At 39.2% G+C, this 19,197-nt stretch overlaps 1 protein-coding gene across 1 annotated transcript in view; it reads left to right on the plus strand.

Moving 5' to 3' along the window:
* MAP3K15 (mitogen-activated protein kinase kinase kinase 15) overlaps positions 1–19,197 on the plus strand; it is a gene marked incomplete at both ends in the record, with an annotated part of 116,552 nt that overhangs the window by 15,272 nt on the left and 82,083 nt on the right. The window contains one exon of the mRNA XM_081043113.1: positions 5,938–6,077. Within this exon, the coding sequence (XP_080899239.1) occupies positions 5,938–6,077 (140 nt within the window). The remainder of the gene's footprint in view (positions 1–5,937; positions 6,078–19,197) is intronic.

Raw genomic sequence — 19,197 nt, forward strand, 5'->3', positions numbered from 1 at the left:
TGGAATTGGGGGGTGTGACATCACAATGCTGACAATGATATTGATACCATTTAAAGTGATATCGCACCCTAGCTTGCAGTAAAATGCTGCACTTTTTTTTTTTTTGCCTTGTTAGCTGGAAAAGCAACATATACCCTCAAAAGCTAAAGTGACTTAACTCATGCTGTTTATATTAAGCGCAATGAGTCCACTCACCTCAATGAGTAAACATAATTTGCTTATATATGGCATGTTTGAAAAAACGGGTAGTGGACATATCTTGATCATACTCACAAAGTTATAAAAATGATGTATGTTTTGGTCATTCTTACAAAGAACATATTGGGAAGCAAAATATAGGGGACCATAGAGAGGCTCCTGATGTCTCAACTCTCCCCCTTCCAGCTGAAACTTGATACTCAAAGCAACTCGTATCCAGCCAGTGTGGCCCTTGGTAAGGATTTGTGGACCTCCTGACACTGAATTGGTAGTGTCTCTTCCTTATGAGATTGGAAAATTGGATTTAAATGACACTTCACAACATTCTTTTCATTGACTTGTCCTCAAGTATGTTGAAAATGAGCAGCAGTGGATAAAGTAAGATCTAAATTATTGTTAGAGTTGGTAGAGGTGCCTCGTATCTGGTAAATCGGGGCTCTGTTGTTTTTAGGTAGCTTTTAGATGGCCAATGTTGCCACAAGTCCATTCAAGTGTTTTTTTAATGTCTTTGGCAGGAAAATTGTTCTAAAACCTAGTTCTTTTCATTTAGACATAACCAATCTTACTTATATTAATTACTTCTTTTTTTCTTCCAGGGTTGGGATAGATTTATAGATAACCTAAGATATGTTTAAGACTGGCATGAGCCAGTATAATCACAGAATTACTACATGGTAAATCATTTGCCATCATATCATTTCATTGACTAATGTTTTGCTTTAGAAATCAGGCACTATAAAACCACAGTAGAAAATGACAGTTTTATTTATTATAAAACATTTCACAAAAATAATGTTCAAGATACAGTGTTCAAAGGTTTTAATGAACTAAAATCCAATATATTGTTCATCTTTCTTATTTCATATCGGTATGTAGTGAGATAATTTTAATTGATTCTTAAATTGTTAGAAGGGCACTTTGATTTTAAATTCAGACATTTTTTTTGCTAAGAGTAGATTTTAACAGGAGCCTTGGCGTTTTGCAGTCCCTGATGTGATACCACTTTTAAGGTCTGTTAAACCAAGATAGGTAGAGGGGGGGTGTGGTCCTTGGTCAAGGAGAATGGTTTATCCTATGCAGGCTGTCAGTAGAAACTGGAAGGTAATGGTTGCTGGGAGCACAGGGTACATTTGTAAATGAAAATCTGAATTTTATCTCTTTTTATCTGTGATCTGTTTGCCTAAGATTCAACTTAATAAATAAACTGTTTGCCCCAGGTGGCTCGATTTCAGAGAGTGAGTCAGGAAAGTAGTAAGCCTCAGATGGGCACTGGGGAGCACAGGACTTGGCTGGGTTCTATCTTGTTGTGCCCTAGCTGTGTGACCTTAGCTGAATCTGTTACCCAATTTGAGCTTCATTTCCCCACCTGCAAAGTGGAGCCAATACCTACCCTGCCTGCCTCATAGGGTGGTTCTGAAATTCAACCAAGATGTCTGTGGAAATGTTTTGTAAATGGCAAAGCAAGCAACCATTGTGATGATTAAAACTTTTAGGTAATTTGTGGTCTCTTTAGTAAAAACAAAAAACAAAAAAAAATAACCCCTCGATTCCTCATATATAATAAAATTTCCAATCTGGTGTTTTATCATATTTAGCATTTATGGAATCTGCTAAATTAGTATCTTAGAAGTTCTAAAAATAAGGTAGTTGAATATTGTGGTGGTGTAAATCCTCAAAGTAAACTTGGTATACTGGTCTGAGTGACAAATATCAGGCAAAAATGTCAACTTTGGGTTTGAGATAATTTTCCTGTTGAACGTGAATTCCTCAGAATTTTTTTTTAAGTAGCAATATCAACTTGTCCTGTGTTAATCAGGCACTGGAAAGTCTATCCCAACCCTTGGGGGAGGTGGTGAAGCCAGTGTACCGTTCCTAGCACAGAACATTCAGAAGGCAGTGGAAAGAAGGAACTGGTATCACCAGATGAAAACTTAATCTCCTAGGTGACATACTACACCCGGCTGCAGGTTTCCTACAAAAATGGCCTGTATAACTTGGAGGCTGCTGTCCTTCACCCCTGCCTGCACCCCTCCTCATCCCTCCCCTTTGTCTCCCTCCCTTTGCTTCCTTTCCTTTATTAACTAATTATAATAGTCCCCGGGGCTGTGGAATTAGCATCTATGTTGCCACTTCTTAATAGCATCACTAGGAAACACATCCTTTTTAATTTGAGTAGGTAATAGAGTCCAGGGAACAATCACATAGAAAGAATGTCTAATTTATTTGGCTGCAGTGTGATTTTTGACTCCAAGCAAATGTCTGTGGGGAACAGTTATCCATTAGAGATAAATTAACCAGGCTGGATTGTAAAGTGGTTCCCCAGCATATACATTTGTCCTTTCTTGAGCAATAACCTCTAAAGGGTGAATTTGGGTATGTTAGTCTCCTGTTGAAAACTCTGCATGATTATTTTTTGAAAAAAAAGTTTAGGTAAAACATCGACACTATGGTTACTTATTTTTTCTTGAGTTCTCACCTTTTAGTGACATACACTGAAGTATTTGGCGATGAAATGATGTGATATCTAGGATTTGCTTCAAAATAATGTGGAAGGGGGTAGTGTGGATGGCAATGGGGATGAAACACGGCTGCCTGTGAGTTGGTCATTGCTGAGGGAGGTGAGGGGGTGTGGGGGTTTCATTATACTGCTCTGTGTACTTTTATGTATGAGGTGTGATCAAGAGATACGGTGAATGTTTAAATAAAAAAAATTATTACAGTAAAGACACATTACAATTAATCCCCTTCAAAATACTCCCCCTTGCTTTGAACACACTTATCCCATTGTTCTTGCCACTTTCTGAAGCAGTTCTGGAAGTCCTCTTTCGTGAGTGTGTTTAGTTGCACTGTTGTGGCTGCCTCGATGTCCTGAATCATTTTGACTTTGGGGAAGAGCCAAAAGTCACACGATGTCAGATCCAGTGAAGAAGGTGGATGAGGAAACACCGTAATGTTTTTATTTGACAGAAATTGCTGCACCAGAAGCGATGTGTGACACGGAGCCTTTCCGTTGTTATCAAAACATATGGTGAATGCTACTGCCTCATGCCATCCAACGGAAAGGCAGGGATCTTCAATACGGGAAGCAGCACATTGAACCTTAGTAACAGTGTGTGACAAGTTTCAACTTGTTCTGTGCAGTCAGTCGGATGTGAGCTATGGTTGAGAGAAGGTGTGTTTTAAAGTGTGCCGTCAATCACCCTCCATCATGACAATGCTCCGTGTCACACATCGCTTCTGGTATAAGGCAATTTCTGTCAAATAAAAACATTTCGGTGTGTCCTCATCTACCTTATTCACCGGATCTGACATTGTGTGACTTCTGGCTCTTCCCCAAAGTCAATATGATTCAGGACATCAGGGCAGCTACGACAGTGCAACTAAAGACACTCAGGAAAGAGGACTTCCAGAACTGCTTCAGAAAGTGGCAAGAACAATGGGATAAATGTTCAAAGTGAGGGCGAGTATTTTGAGGGGGATTAATGGCAATGTGTCTTTTACTGTAATACATGTTTTTCATTTAAACATTCACCGTATTATTTGATAACACCTAATATATTTATAATTTTACATAATAAAAAGTAAAAAAAAAAAAACACAAGAAAACAACACTGCCATAGGTTTCCCATTGCTTCAAGGTAGAGTCCAGCCCTCTTAACATGGCCTTCAGACCTTGTCACTGCCAGGCACCTGCTAACGCTTGCAGGTTCATTTTCTCAGGTGTTCTGGTCCCATGAAATTATTTGCAGTTGCCCTAACACCTACACCTCTGGCTCTTTGCACTTGCTGTCTTCTCTTTTCTTCCCTTTCCAACTCCCCATCCTCACCCTGATCTGCCTGCCTTACTGTTAGGAACCCTGAGGTTCCAGACAACATCGCTTCCTCCAGGCTTTCCCTGACCGGCCTCTGCCTGAGTCTGGGTTAAGTAGCTTCCCAAGGGTGCCTCTGTCATTGTTTCCCTCACTTTAGCCCTCCTGTCGGGGAGTGTGTCAGGCGGGGTCTCTGGTCCCGCTCCCCACATAAGAACGCAGGACATGGTGAGGCCAAAAAGGAACACCCACAGAGCCATAGGGAGGGGAGTCACACCACTATATTCTCACCGGCGGCATCCGCCTCTCTGCAATCCGCTCTTGCTAGCCCCCATTTCCTGCTAGCGTAGCCACGGCAGTTATATTAGTGGCCAATAGCTTACGGGTTACAGCTGACGGCCAACTAGCCACAGCGGCTGGCCATCCAATCACAGTTGATGGCCATTTACTACCTGAGCCAGCACCTTTCTATGTGAGGCCGAGAGCCTGGAAACTGCTTTCTGGGGCTCTGTCCCCACACCTCCTCACCACGATTCTAACCACCCCTTCCTTCCTGTCATCCCTGATGTATTATACGCTTTTTTGAGGAAAGGGATTATGCTTCCTTCACACTTCTATCCCTGGTACTTAGCACAACGCCTGGCATGTAGTAGGCAATCCATAAACGAGAGAATGAAAGGCTTGACCTCAGTGCCCCCAGAGCCTCTGTGCAGAGCCAGCTGTGCCTGGTGCTGGTGTGACTTCTGTCTGCTGTCTTGTTTTTTCACACCCCTGTTCACCTCACATCCATTCTGTTTCTTTAGGATTTTCAGTGACTCCCTAATGAGTCGTAGTAGCACAAGCATGTTTGGACTTCACTTTCTAAAATCTCTGCACATGGTAGGGAGGGTCCAATCAAACTGGGAGCTTTTATACTGTCTGGAAAATGACAAGATTTGAAATGGTTCCCAATGCTACTAGGCATATTTAAGCATATTCCTTATTGGTGCGATATTTGCTCCCCTGTTTTGAATAGGTCTCTCTAGGAAACATTTCCAGGGGCATTTGATCTACATTGTCAAGTTGATGGTGGACATGTGAGCCAGGAGCATGGCATAGGAATGTTCATTACAGCAGTTTAAAGCAGGAAAGAAAAAAAAAGAACGAAATGTCTAGACAGGATGGATAAAGGAATTGCTATCTATTCATCATGTAATGGAATGTTATGCCAAAGTGGAAATGCATGAACTAGAGCTAGACAAAAAATTGATGGTATCACACCAAAGACAGCACATTGAAAAATACGTACGTATGATACTATTTATATAAAGTTGAGAGACGGGCAAAATATGATACTATTTATATAAAGTTGAGAGACGGGCAAAAGTAAACAATATACTGTTTAGGAATACATACGTTGTAATATATACATCTTCATGCAGGGAACTGGTAAATACAGAGATCAGGACAGAGGTATTCTCTGGTCAGGAGGGAGGAGGTGTGACTAGGCAGCGGCAGTACGTGGGGTTCCAACAGATAATGCTATGTGTCTTGGGCTCTGTGGTGTGTGCATGGTTTTTCATTTCATTATACTTCATATATAAGTTAACTATATTCTTTGGCTGTGACATATTTCCTAATAAAAAATAACATTAAAAATAAATCCACCAGCAATGTTTAAGTGAGGCTACATTCCCAGCATTTGAAAAGAAGAGTTTTGGGTTTGGAGCTTTTTGTTTTTTGTGTGTGTGTTTTTTTTAATTCTTGTTGCTTTTCTTCCGGAGTTCATGGAGTAATTTTAATCAAATCACTCTTGACTTGTGTTTTACCTGAAAGGCTGATGGTAGAAATACACATTGAAGTAGCTCCCCACTGGGGATCATCAGGAAGGGGGTTAAGTAGACAGATCACCTATCTCCCCCACACCACGTCTTCTCCTTGTTCATCTCAGATGTTGCCGTGGTGGACATGAGTGATGTCTCCAGACAGCCTTCGCTCTTCTACCATCTCGGAGTTCGAGAAAGCTTCGACATGGCCAATAATGTGATCCTGTATCATGACACTGATGCTGACACTGCTCTTTCATTGAAGGTAAGGGGGATTGTTTACCTTTTCCTGAATACTTTATTCGGGTAAAGCAGTATTATATGTTCAGTTGAAATAATAAAGATTTGCTTGTGCAATTCCGTCCTTCCCACCACAGGTTCTAACTCACACAGATGACTTCCTAGCCACTATGTGGGCATATGTGCTACAGATGTGCGTTTGCAGGCAACCTGAATGTTTCCAGGCCCATTAGGGAAGCAAAGCCCCAGACTCCTGTTAGTTTCCATTGAAGCAAACACACCACTCTGAATCCTTTCATGGACAATTTCATCCAAACCTACACAGTAAAAAAATCATTTCTCAACTTGGATAATAATAAGACAACATTTAACAGTTACCAAAATGGGCAGAAAGTTTTAGCATAGATATGATTAGTATTTAAGGTTATTTTTCCCCCAGTTCAAAGCAGAGCAAAACTGAAAAGTTGTCTGTTCATGCACAACTCAGTAATTATTGAGAATTTTTTAAATGTGTTTTTGTAAATTCAATACAAATTCTTTTTTTGATAACAGAACTTTTAAAACATGCTCATATTTGTAAAATGTGAATGCCTAAACTGAGTTACTACAAAATTCAGCTACTAAATTAATGTTATCAGAGGGTAAGGGGGGAGGGGCGTGGTAGGTAAGTGTAAAAGGATCAAATATATGGTGATAGAAGGAGAACTGACTCTCAGTGTGATACATAGATGATGTATTACAGAATTGTACACCTGAAACCTGTGTAACTTTACCAACAATTGTCACCCCAATAAACTTTAATTAAAAAAACTAAAACTAAATTAACATTGTTGAATGTCTTAATGTTGGTCGGACAATCCTGATTTGTGTTAAGTCTATTTTAGGAATAAAAGATTAGTTTTTTTACAGCAGTATTACTCAACCTTGATTGCACTTTAGAATCACTTGGAGAGCTTGTAAATATCCCAGTACCCAGGCCACACAACAGACCAATTACATCACAGTCTCGAGGGGATGTTTTTAACCTCCTGAATGTGCAGCCAGGAGTGAGAACCAATGGTTCAGAGTTAGCTTTCACAGGCATCATTTCCAAACGTCCAGCTCCCTTAGCAGTAACAATCGCTGGTTTATAAATAACACAATTTTGTGATGGCAAAGTTGGACATTTTTGTTTGTGTTTCTTGAGATTTAATATTAACTGGATTTTTCCGGGTTCTATAATAATTTGGGATTATTTCATGGTAGAAATACCACCTGCTTCAGATATGTAACCTGCATGTATTATATATCACATACACTTTACATAGATGTATGCCCTGTACTATGTTTTAAGAAGTCATTCATATGACATTGAAAGAAGAAACTGTTTTATTGTTGTACTGTACATTGTAGAATAGTTTCACAAAAGGCTATCAACCAATCTAATTTATTTTAGATATTTAGATTTCTTTTTTCTTTTACTGATTTTCACTAAGGTAGTTTTGCTTGGAAATATTTAGAATTAGAAAATATGAAAGGGTAGATTATTAAGCCATATCTTGATGAGAAACATGAAATTAGAATGTATTTTTTTCCAATTCAGTGCATTTTATTTTCCTCAGCTGTGCCTTAATGAACTCCTCTGGAAAGTCCCATGACCTAGATAAGTTTTCATTTTTAATGATATGGAAAAATATTTCCTAAAATGGAAGTGGGTCGTCAGTTATATCTGATGCCAGAAGGAGCAATCTGCACTTGACATCAGATAATAGAAATCTCAGAATATGTAACACACGTTTTACGGGCAGCTGTTTAATTACGTTTTCTTTTTTCGGCAAATGTTGGCTTGCAGTGCATAAATGATACAGTTGAGGGCTGCATAACCATTGTGCTAAGTTAATTGACTGACTAAAATTGTCACTGAATTTGAAAGTTCCTAGACAATTGTAGTAAGGTGTCAGGAATCCTACCAGCAAGCACCCTTTCGTAGGAAGGCTGGCTGTGGCGTGGCCTGCAGCCTTGACATTGACGAGAAGCAGTTCAGACCCAAGGATGCCGCGTTGCTTCCCATGCCCTTCCTTCCTGTCACTGACATTCTTCACTGGGAAGGCAAGGTGTAGGGCACTCAGAGTCCCAAACTCGAATCTCAAACTACCTCGGGACAAAAGCATTGCCACTGCTATGGGAAATTCCTCATATAGCCACATATGCCCCTGAGTAGTTCCAAAACTAACCAATTATGATACATTTTCCTTAGAACACGCATTTTACAATTGTCAGAGGCTCATCCTATTTGATGTTTTTGCAGGGGAAAGTTTCAGATGATTAACTCTTGCTCTAAGTGGGTGCTGGATGATGGGGTGGGGCAAAGTACTTGCTTATGGAAATGAACTGTTTTGGAAAAAAAGCTATGTTTGCCTTTTTTTTTGTCTTTTCAGGATATGGTAACTCAAAAAAACACAGTAAGTATTATATTTTTATATTTTTAAGTTTGTAAATGTAAACATGTAAAATGCTTGCCTGAAAAATCCCCCAGATACCAATGTGATTTCTAATCTTCCTGTTGGTTGTGTTTCTAAGGGGGACAGCTAGAACTCACTATCCCTCAAGCCGCCAGCTAGCTCAGGCCCCATTCAGCCATTCAGGATGTGGAGCAGAAGGCAAGGTCAGGCAAGCGTGCTTTGCGCCTGGTACCATTTGGCTGTCTCCTGAACTGGGTCGCTGTTCCTGTGGACTGTCAAGATTCACTTTTGCTGGAGCCAGTATCCCGCCCCCCCCACACTTCCCACCAAAGTTTCCCTAAAAACAGACAAACATGAACTTATACTCCAGTTAGGATGGCGGCCTAGCCCAAGTTCCCTGCCACAAGCTGAAAAGAAGTGGGATAGAATTCTATTCCTTGTGTCCTGTATGTGTTAAAGTCTCCCGATTTGGCTTCAAAGTTCCCTCAATGGCATGTAGATAATGTTGTGTTGGTTTGAATTGTATAACGAAACCCCAGCCTAAAAACATTTAAATAAGAGCACGTCTTTGGAAATTGTGCCAGGATTATCCTGTACCTTTGAATGCCACCCCACCCCACCCCCACCCCCAGACCCATGGCTTTTGTGCTTTGAGAAATTGTGACCTACACCAGGGACACTTCTGCATCCCTTTCCTTTGGCCTTCAGCCTCCTTCCCTCCTTCTAGAAGGAAAGAGCCTCTGGCCTCTTTTGCTATTCCAGTTGGAGTTCCCAGAGGGAGACGGAGAAAAGGTCCCAGGGGGTAGAGTTCTCCTGAGGGTGCCCTCCGCAGAGGGCCAGGCGCTCCAGGGTTCTCCAGGACCCAGGCAGAGCTCCTTACCTGAGGTGGAAGCCTCGATCCTCCCCCTCCAAGTCAGAAGATGAAGTTCTAGAAACAAGGCAAGTGGTATAGTTTATGTAATTATCACTGCAGCATGGATTGAACAAGCTAACCTGTAAAATAAGGCATCCGGGTGATTTTGAGTTCCTCTCAGGAAAAGAAATGGGAAGCTACGGCACTTCGTTTTGTCCCATTCACATACTGATATTGTCTACTCAGAGGGTCTTCCCTGTTCTTTCTAGATCTTGATTTCTTAACTTACCTCCTTCATGGACACAGAGGGAGTCCAGTCAAAGAAGATTGGGCCGGGAAGCACAGGTTGTAGCCCCAGCTCTGTCTCTAAGGAACTTTGGGTGGTCATTCCACCCCACCCCGGCACCAACCATCAGTGTCCTCATCAGTAAAATGAGGTCTTTTTTTTTTTATTGGGGAACAGTGTGTTTTTCCAGGACCCATCAGCTCCATGTCAAATCATTGTTTTCAATCTAGCTGTGGAGGGCGTAGCTCACTGGCCCATGTGGGAATCGAACTGGTGACATTGATGTTATGAGCACTGTGCTCCAAGCACTGAGCCAACTGGCCGCCCTAACATGAGGTAGTTTTGGTCATAGACAACTTCCAGCACTCGATGTCTGTCATTCCATATTTGTCGCACAAGTGAAAAGACGTAAGTTGGATTTAATGCAAGGAATGTCTAGGAAGCAGTTATTCCTTAAAACAAGAATTACATTAAAACAAAGTGCAAGGAAGAAAACTCTTCTTTTTCTATCCTGACTTGGGTATATCAGGGCCTGGAAATATTCTAGTCCTGCAGCGGACTTAGTGTCATTCTGTTACCATTCCACTATATACCATCCCTTCTGGTACATTCTTCCTCTTCTAAACACCCAGGAATTCCTTCACATTTCTGGTTAATTCTAATTATACCATGGCATCATTCTCCCTAGGTTTTTGTTTGTTTATTTTTTAGGAATGAAATTATTCTAAAGGATTTGGCAACTAATCGCTCTGCTAAATTTGGCATCACTTTAGAATTCTGTACCTGGTACTGGTTGTCATGCTTGATGGGGTGTGAAAATTTAGAGCATTCGGGAAAACAAAACAAAGAACCAGAGGTGGCTGGAAGGGTAGAAAATCACACCTAAGAGGAAAGCTTGAAGGAAAATGAACATTGAAAGGTATTGTTCATGGTCATTTTCAAATGTTACCCCCCTTTGGAAAGTACGGAGACAGTTATTTCTTCTACTTCAGATGCCATGGAAGTAGGGTGAACTTAAAAAGGGTTGGGATCAGCAGAACAGACATCTCTTAACTAGTGGTGACTACACATTGAAATAGAATATCAAAGGAAATCAGTTGACTTTTAAAGAGAATCTGCTCATTTGTCCCATCCATATGGATTGGGGTAATGCTGCTTGGAAGCTGGAGTCTGGATTGTGCAACTTGAGAGGTTTTGTGAAAGAATCTGATGAAATTGTGGGTCTGATAATTGGGCAGCTTTTTTTTTTTTAAAGAGAGATACAATCGTAGTTGGTAAATTCTAAAGTCCTGTGAGTCAGGTGTACAGATTAAATGCCACAAACTGAAATTGCAGCTGGATGCTTGAAGTGATTTATGAATATATGGAAACCAAGATACTTTGAGATCTCTGTCTTCAGGGAGCCATTTTAAGTTTCTAGAATTGTGCCTGATGATGTATTGAACTTGGCTTTATTTGGTAGAGGATGGCATAGTCAGGGTTCTCCAGAGTAACAGAACCAATATGAGATACATGGAGAGTTAGATGGTGATATCTATCATGAGAAATTGCATGACTTTGGAGGCTGAGCTGTCCCATGATCTGCCATCTGCAAGCTGGCGACCCAGGAAAGCAGGTGGTGTAATCCAGTCCAAGTCCAAAAGCCAGAGAAACAGGGGAAGTGATGCTGTAAATCCCAGCCTGAGCTAGCTGTAAATCCCATCTCAGAGAAGATGGGATGTCCCAGCTCAAGCAGTTAGACAGGAAAAAGGGGGTACATTTCTCCTGCACCTTTTGTTCTGTTTAGGCCTCAGTGGATGGGATGATGACCACCCACAGTGGGGAGGGCCATCTGCTTAACTGAGTCCACTGATTCCAATGCTAATCTCATCCAGAAACACCCTCAGAGATACACCCAGAATAACGTTTAATCTGGGCACCCCGTGGCTAGTCATGTTGACACCTAAGCACAGCAGATAGGCAATTTGCTTCCATTTCTAGGAGCACTTGCTTTGCAGGGATATAAAGAATGGGAGGCCAATCTCTAGGTTTCAGGCTGGACCAGAACCAGACCTGCAGCCCTTCTGGGCTCTTCTGTTTTTTGGAAACACAGTATCACCTTTTGTGCTCACTTCTTTTTCAGATGATTCTCATGTTCCAGGTTTGTTTGTTTTTTAAACTCTCTATTTAGGTATAATTTACGTACCATAGAGTTCACCTGTGTGCACACAAGTCAATGATTTTTAATGAATTAGATTTGGGCAGCCATCACCACAATCCACTTTTAGAGCATTTCATCTCTCCCCAAAATACCTGTTTGCAGACAATCTCTGTTCCCACCCCTAGTCCCAAACAACCATTAATTTGCTTTATGTCTTACAGATTTACCTTTTCAGGACTTTTCATATAAATGGAACCATACAATAATGTGGTATTTTGCTTCTAGTTTCTTTCACTTAGCATGATGTTTTTGAGATTCATCCATGATGTGCAATCAGTATGTAGTTCTTTCTCTTTTATTGCTGAGTGGTATTCTATTGTATAGATATTCCACATCTTATTTATCTCCTCCCCAGTTGATGGACATTTGGATTGTTTCCACTTTTTGGTTATTGTGAATAATGTTGCTATAAATATTCAAGTACAAGTCTTTATGTAGAAATGTGTCTTCATTCCTTTTGAGTAGATACCTAGGAGTAGAAGTGCTAAGTCATATCGTAAATACAGAGGGTGCCAAAAAATGTATACACATTTTAAGAAAGGAAAAAACTTTATTAAAATTGTAATAATATATACTGATAACAAAAGATGAATACAAGTCATGTGTATACATTTTTTTGGCACCTGGTATATGTTTAACTTTTTAAGAAATTAACAAAATGATATCCAAAGTGGGTGTACCATTTTACATTTCCACCAGCAATGAAAGATCTACTGTGTTTCCCCGAAAATAAGACCTAACCGGAAAATAAGCCTTAGCATAATTTTTCTTGATGACATCCCCTGAACATAAGCCCTAATGCATCTTTTGGAACAAACCGTAATATAAGACACGGTCTTATTTTCCAGGAAACATGATAGTTTCTTCATATCCTCACCAATACTTGTCTGTCTTTTGATTATGTCCGTTCTAGTGAGTGTGAAGTGTTCTCATTGTGGTTTTGTATTTCCCTAGTGACTAATGCTGTTGAGCATCTTCTCATGTACTTATTAGCCATTCATAGTCTTTGGTAAAATGTCTTTTCAATTTTTTTTGTTCATTTTTAATCGGGTTTTTGTCTTATTATGGAGTTGTAAGAGTTCTTTGTATATTCTGGAAGCAAGGCCCTTATCAGAGACTTTATCAATTACTTTTTTATGGATCATGCTTTTGGTGTTGTCTCTAAGAACTCTTAGCCTAACCCAAGGTCATGAAGAATTACTTCTACGTTTTCTTTTAAAAAGTTTTATAGTTTTGGCTTATACATTTACCTCTCTGGTCCATTTTGAGTTAATTTTTGTGTCTGGTGTAAGGCGTAAGCATCCACTTTTTTCTTTTGCATGTGGATATCCAGTTGTTCCAGTAGCATTTCTTATAAAGGCTATTCTTTCCCCATTGAATTGTCTTGGCCCCCTTCTCAAAATCAACTGATCATAAGCATAAGGGTTTGTTTCTGGACTTCCAATTCTAGTCCATTGGTCTGTATGTTTACCCTTATGCCAGTACCATGCTGTTTTGATTACTCTAGCTTTAGAGTAAGTTTTCAAATTAGGTGGTCTGGTCCCCCCAACTTTGTTCTTTTTTTTCAACATTGTTTTAGCTTTTGGGGCCACTAGCAATTCTATATGAATTTGAGGATCTGCTTTTCCATTTCTACAAAAAATACCATTGGAATTTCGATAGGGATTGGATTGTATCTGTATATTGCTTGGGTAGTACCAGCATTTTAGCAATATCAAGTTTTCCAATCCAAGAGCACAGAAAATCTTTTCATTTATTTAGGTCCTCTATAATTTCTTTTAGCAATGTATTGTAGTTTTCAGTATGCAAGTCTTTCACTTTCTTCACTCATTTATGGATATTTTATTCTTTTGGATGCTCTTGTAAATGAAATGATTTTCTTAATTTCACTTTCAGGATTGATTTAAAAAGTACTTTTCACAAAAATATTTAATGCTTAACACATTTTACTTCAGTATTTGAGTTAAAATGTAATTCAGTTTTTGATTAGCATTCCATAAAAATGACTTCTTCTCCATCCATTTTAAAATTCTTGTTATTTTCTACTGCTTTAGAGATAGCAAAGATAACTGCTTTCAACATTTTATCACTTCAGAAAACATGTTTATGTGATGACAGATCAAGGTTGTGCCTTTATGAAAACAAGAGTAAAAGTAATAGCCAACCCCAAGAGACTATTCACCCTTGGAGCTTCCTGGTAGCTTGTGGTTAGTGTACATAGTCCACAAGTATTCTTTAGGCAGGCATTCTTTAACTATGTTTTAATTCTTCTTGGCAAAAATAACCACACCTTTAAAGTTATGATTTCCCCCTGGAAGTAGCCTCTGACACTGAGGTTAGTGAACAGATTTATTGTGGAGTGCCCTTGGGATCAATACTGAGGAAGAGGAGGGAAGGAAGCAGGAGTGGGCAGAAAGAGAAAAGCTGGGGTGCAGGCTCAATGACAACCTTGGTGGATCTTTCGGGGAACTCTGGAGCTGGAATGGCCTTTCTGAGTTGGGATGAGACGGCCAGGTCTTTATACTCCTGCATCCATCCCTCAGTGAAAACAGCGTGACCTTGGGTGAGGTACATTCTCTATAACTGAGGCAGTTCCAGAAGGCGCTGACAACAGGGGTTGATAGCTGCAGAACTCCCAGCAGCTGGGGCAACACCCTTCCTTGAAGGGGGGTTCAGGGGTGTGCCTGAGTGTCCACCACATCGTAATCATTTCATTTGAAAAATACATAAATCATATATACCCCAAGACTAGGGAATGTGTCTCTAAGGCTGGAAGGCACAGAAATAATTGCTTCCATTGAATTGGTGGGTAATTACCTGAAGGTATACGTAGCCTCACCAGAGAGGACAGGTGGGGACACACACCTTCTCTGTCTCCCAGAAAAATTACTAGGAGAAGATGAGGTATTCTGCCCAATACTTGTAGAAGGAATTGTTAAAAGTACACTAGACCTTATTTTCATTTGTCATGTCCTAAAGCCAGAGTTCATGGTTTTTTAAAAGCAGAGTTAAATTTCCAAGTTAGGATCATGTTATTAAAAAAAACACCTTATTAAAAAACTAATCTGGTTCTTGATCCCTGGACCAGGTGGTTATTTATTTTTCCTGGAAAGCCAATGAGATTTAATAGAAACTAATTGCTCCAATCAAAATAGTTATCTCCATAATCCCAATAAATTGGAAATTCTTTGAGAAAGAGACATTGGCAATATTGGGTGCATTGTCTACAATATTGAAAGTCTTTTACCTGGCTTACAACCACATTTAGGCCTGGAGTTCAGAGTAACAGAATTTCTCCTGGTCTTTCCCTCCTGCTTTCCTCAATTCTTCAGTTTGCTATGGGTTGAGATCCAAAATTATCAAAGATGATACAGATTGCTTAAGAACACTTTGGTGAAAGGACCATTAAATTTCTTTTCTCATTTCTATGTCCTTCGGGTTTTCTGAGTTCAGAATCAGAACTTCTACCACTTTTATTAGTGAAGGCCTGATGTTAAACAAAAAGGCTACATTCCATAGTAGATGGAGAAGAAGAATTTTATTTTGTGCATAGAATATGACTTATGTAAAAATCTTTGCCCTTTGAATGTTTATTTCATTTGGGTAGCTAGTTTTTATTATTTCTACCTCATCTTAAATTCTCCATTCAAGTCTTCCCCCCCCATATGCCTGTTCTCTTTTAAATTGGAGTTCTCTGGAGGTGTGAACCACAAAACTTTTCTCTACCTCTTGATTATCACAGGAGTAATGCACATTTCACAAGGCCAATGTCAGAACCAAAATATAACTTTTTAATTCCTCCTACCAACTGAATAAGTCTTTGGTGTCCCATGATACCCATTTATTTTCTTTAAATTGAGATGTACCAGTTTTTGCCATGTATAATGCACACTTTTTTGCCCAAATTTATGAGAGAAAAATAAGGACGCGCATTGTACATGGGTAGTACTAATTCCGTATCTATATAAATGTTTTTAGTTCTTTCATTTATGCTTATGAGTTAAAAGTGTAACTCTAGAAATCAATAACAATATCTGTACGCAAAATGATACCCTGGAATACGATAATCGATAATCGGTTTTGTTGAACTTATGATGAACTTGCAACAACGAAGAGTTCTTGGCCTATGATGCGTAAATACTGTAAATTTGTTACTGATACATAAAATTTCTTGTACTTTGTATCTGTTCTTATGTTTTGTAGTTATTTGTTACGTAAAATTTCTTGTACCATAATATGTTAAAAAATAAATGCTAAAATTCCTTTATAAAACAAAAAACAAGTAACTAAAGGTAAACAAATAAAAATTTGAATTAAAAAATTAAAACGAAAGATTATTTTCCCTGAAAGTTTGGGCCAAAAACATGGGTGCGCATTATACATAGCAAAATACGGTAATTCACATGCCATGATAGTCACCATTTACCCATCTGTTTGTGTTGGGTATTTTGTATATCATGGCTTTCTTTATTTAAGGATATTTCAGCATTAAGCTGGAATGGCAGTTAGTGACAAGAATCCTGGGAAGGGAGGGGGAGGACACGAGATTTCTTTGGTTCTGTGGTCATGTGTGGGCCAGTTGATTAACCTTCCTGGGTCTCCATTTCTTCCTCTATAAAACAAGATGACTAATCAGGTGATTATTGAGGTTCATGCCAGCTCTGAGGTAATTCTGTTATATTATCATAGCTATTCAGTTATTTGAACAAAGCAGATGGAAGACTAAAAGCAGTAGTTTAGTGGCACTGCATGTCATGTTCTCAACAGGAATATCTTCATTTACCTTTAAGTGGCACAATAGCCTGATTACCCAGTTGAAATTATTATTCAGCTTTTGTATATTGGTTCCTCTTACGACCAAATATATGAAGGAAAGTAGCAACCTAGACTGCCATTTGCACTGATCTTTAAAAAAATGCATTTTCTTGATTGCATGTGTGCTGATTTTAAAAACTATCCTTTAAATGACTAGGCAAGAATTATATCTTTTTTAAAAAATATTTTATTGGGGAAGGAGAACAGGACTTTATTGGGGAACAGTGTGTACTTCCAGGACTTTTTTCCAAGTCAAGTTGTTGTCCTTTCAGTCTTAGTTGTGGAGGGCGCAGCTCAGCTCCACGTCCAGTTGCCGTTGCTAGTTGCTGTTGCTAGTTGCAGGGGGCGCAGCCCACCATCCCTTGGGGGAGTCGAACCGGCAACCTTGTGGTTGAGAGGATGCACTCCAACCAACTGAGCCATCTGGGAGCTCAGCACAAAGAATTATATCTTTTAGGCTTAAACCTTGTAATCATTATTTGGAGTGGTGCACCACTTGAATTTTCTTTCTTGATAAATTGACTTTGTCACAAATGATCATGTGAAATAATTTTTAAAAACTTATTGTCCCATGTTTATTTGCTCCCTAATTTTTGGGGGGAACAAATTTCTGCGCTTTTTTAGTTTCAGTTTTCACAAAGTATTTATAACCCTTTCACACTACAAAATACACACTCCAAAGCACCACATTCTGCCAACAAGCAATCCAGATATGCGTTCTTCCATAAGTGCTCAGAAATCAGTTTCTCTTGGGTAGTGTTAAACCACGTTCCATCTGCCTTAGATTTTTCCCTCCTCTTCTGCCTAGGCCATTTGTTGACTGATTAAATGTTTGTATCCTTATTTTAAAAATGTCCTCTGGGAAATCTGAAAATGGAACTACCCTATGATCCAGTAATTCCACTCCTAGGCATCTACCCAGAGAAATCCAAAACTCCAATTCAAAAATCTGTATGCACTCCTATGTTTATTGCAGCACTTTACACAATAGCCAAGATATGGAAACAACCAAAATGCCCATCGGTAGATGACTGGATTAAGAAGCTGTGGTACATTTATACAATGGAGTATTACGCAGCCATAAAGAAGAAAGAAATCTTATCATTTGCAGCAACATGGATGGATCTAGAGAACATTATGTTAAGTGAAATAAGTCAGAAAGAGAAAGACAAGTACCATATGATCTCACTTATATATGGAATCTAAAGAAAAGACTATGTGAATGAACTAATCAGAGTCAGTTTTGGGGACGCAGAGAAAAAACCGAGAGTGGTTAGATGGGTGTGTGGGAGGGGGTTGGGGATAAGGGGAAAGGTGAAGGGATTTGGAAGCAGCTGGTAACCACAAGATGGCCTCAGGGTTTTTCTTTTGAAAATTAATTTGGGGAAGGTATTCTATAATGTTGTAAAGATTTTGTTGGGTATCCGATGGACATGCGTCCTATTTGGGAGACCACCTCAGGGATACTGTGGATAACTGATCATGGCATTGTACATCAGAAGCTAAACATTAATGAATGCCAACTATAATTTTATATATATAATGTGATGGTTCAGTGTGAGGTCGGAGGGATAGTGGATGGGGGGAGGGGGGTTCACAGTATGAGGGATATAAATGATGAACGTCTAAGTATTACCTTGTTTTGTACACCTGAAACTAATAAATAAATTAATTAATAAAAAAAAAAAAAAAAAGAATAAAACTCAAAAAAAAAAAATAAAAAAAAATAAAATAAAATAAAATTACAAGATAGGTAAAAAAAAAAAAAAAAAAAAAAAAAAAAAAAAAAAAAAAAAAAAATGTCCTCTGGGAGGTTAAGCTGAAAGACTCATGAAGTCTGTTGGGATAAATTTTTACATATTTTATTTGCTCCAAAGAATTAATGTATAAAACTTGCGCTGTTATTGACCAACTTTGCCACCTGCTGCTAACCATACATAAAAATAAGTGCTGATGTAATAAGGTTCCTGTCCTGGTCTTCGTGGACCCTTGACCTTCTTGCAGAGGAGCTAGTTGAGGGGCAAGTCCTAAGTGTCTTTGGTTAGTAAGTGGCCGTGATTGAACCCAATGGACAATTAGGTTGAAACTCTGACATGCTCTGCTCTCCTGGGCTGTCCTGGAGAATCCAGGCAGCTGTTGTTCATGGAAATCTTCATATGTAAAACCCACTGAAGAAACTGATGTTTTAGGGCTGCAGGTAGGATGTTCTTTGTGAAATATCTGCTGAGATTCTAGAGGAGGAGCTCTTAGATTTGGCGGGGGGAGAGAGGAGGTCCTCCTCTAGAGGAGCCTATGAACCCCTTTTCAGGATGTATCTTAAAATGCTTAAATAAATATAAAGGAGACCATTGATATTGAAATATAGTTACCAAAATAGTTTTAAAAGTTGTATATTGCAATCTATGTGCTTTTCTAGTAATGTCTCAAATAATAGATCAAGCACCTGGTCTAAAAACTATCATAATTTTGGAGTAGTGGTGGGTATAAAAGGTATTTTGAGATCTCTGCAGGAATTGTAATGAAATATGAAAAGTTCTATAATTTCTATTA

Source organism: Rhinolophus hipposideros (assembly GCF_964194185.1).
Source record: "Rhinolophus hipposideros genome assembly, chromosome: X".
In the NCBI taxonomy this organism is placed as follows: domain Eukaryota; kingdom Metazoa; phylum Chordata; class Mammalia; order Chiroptera; family Rhinolophidae; genus Rhinolophus; species Rhinolophus hipposideros.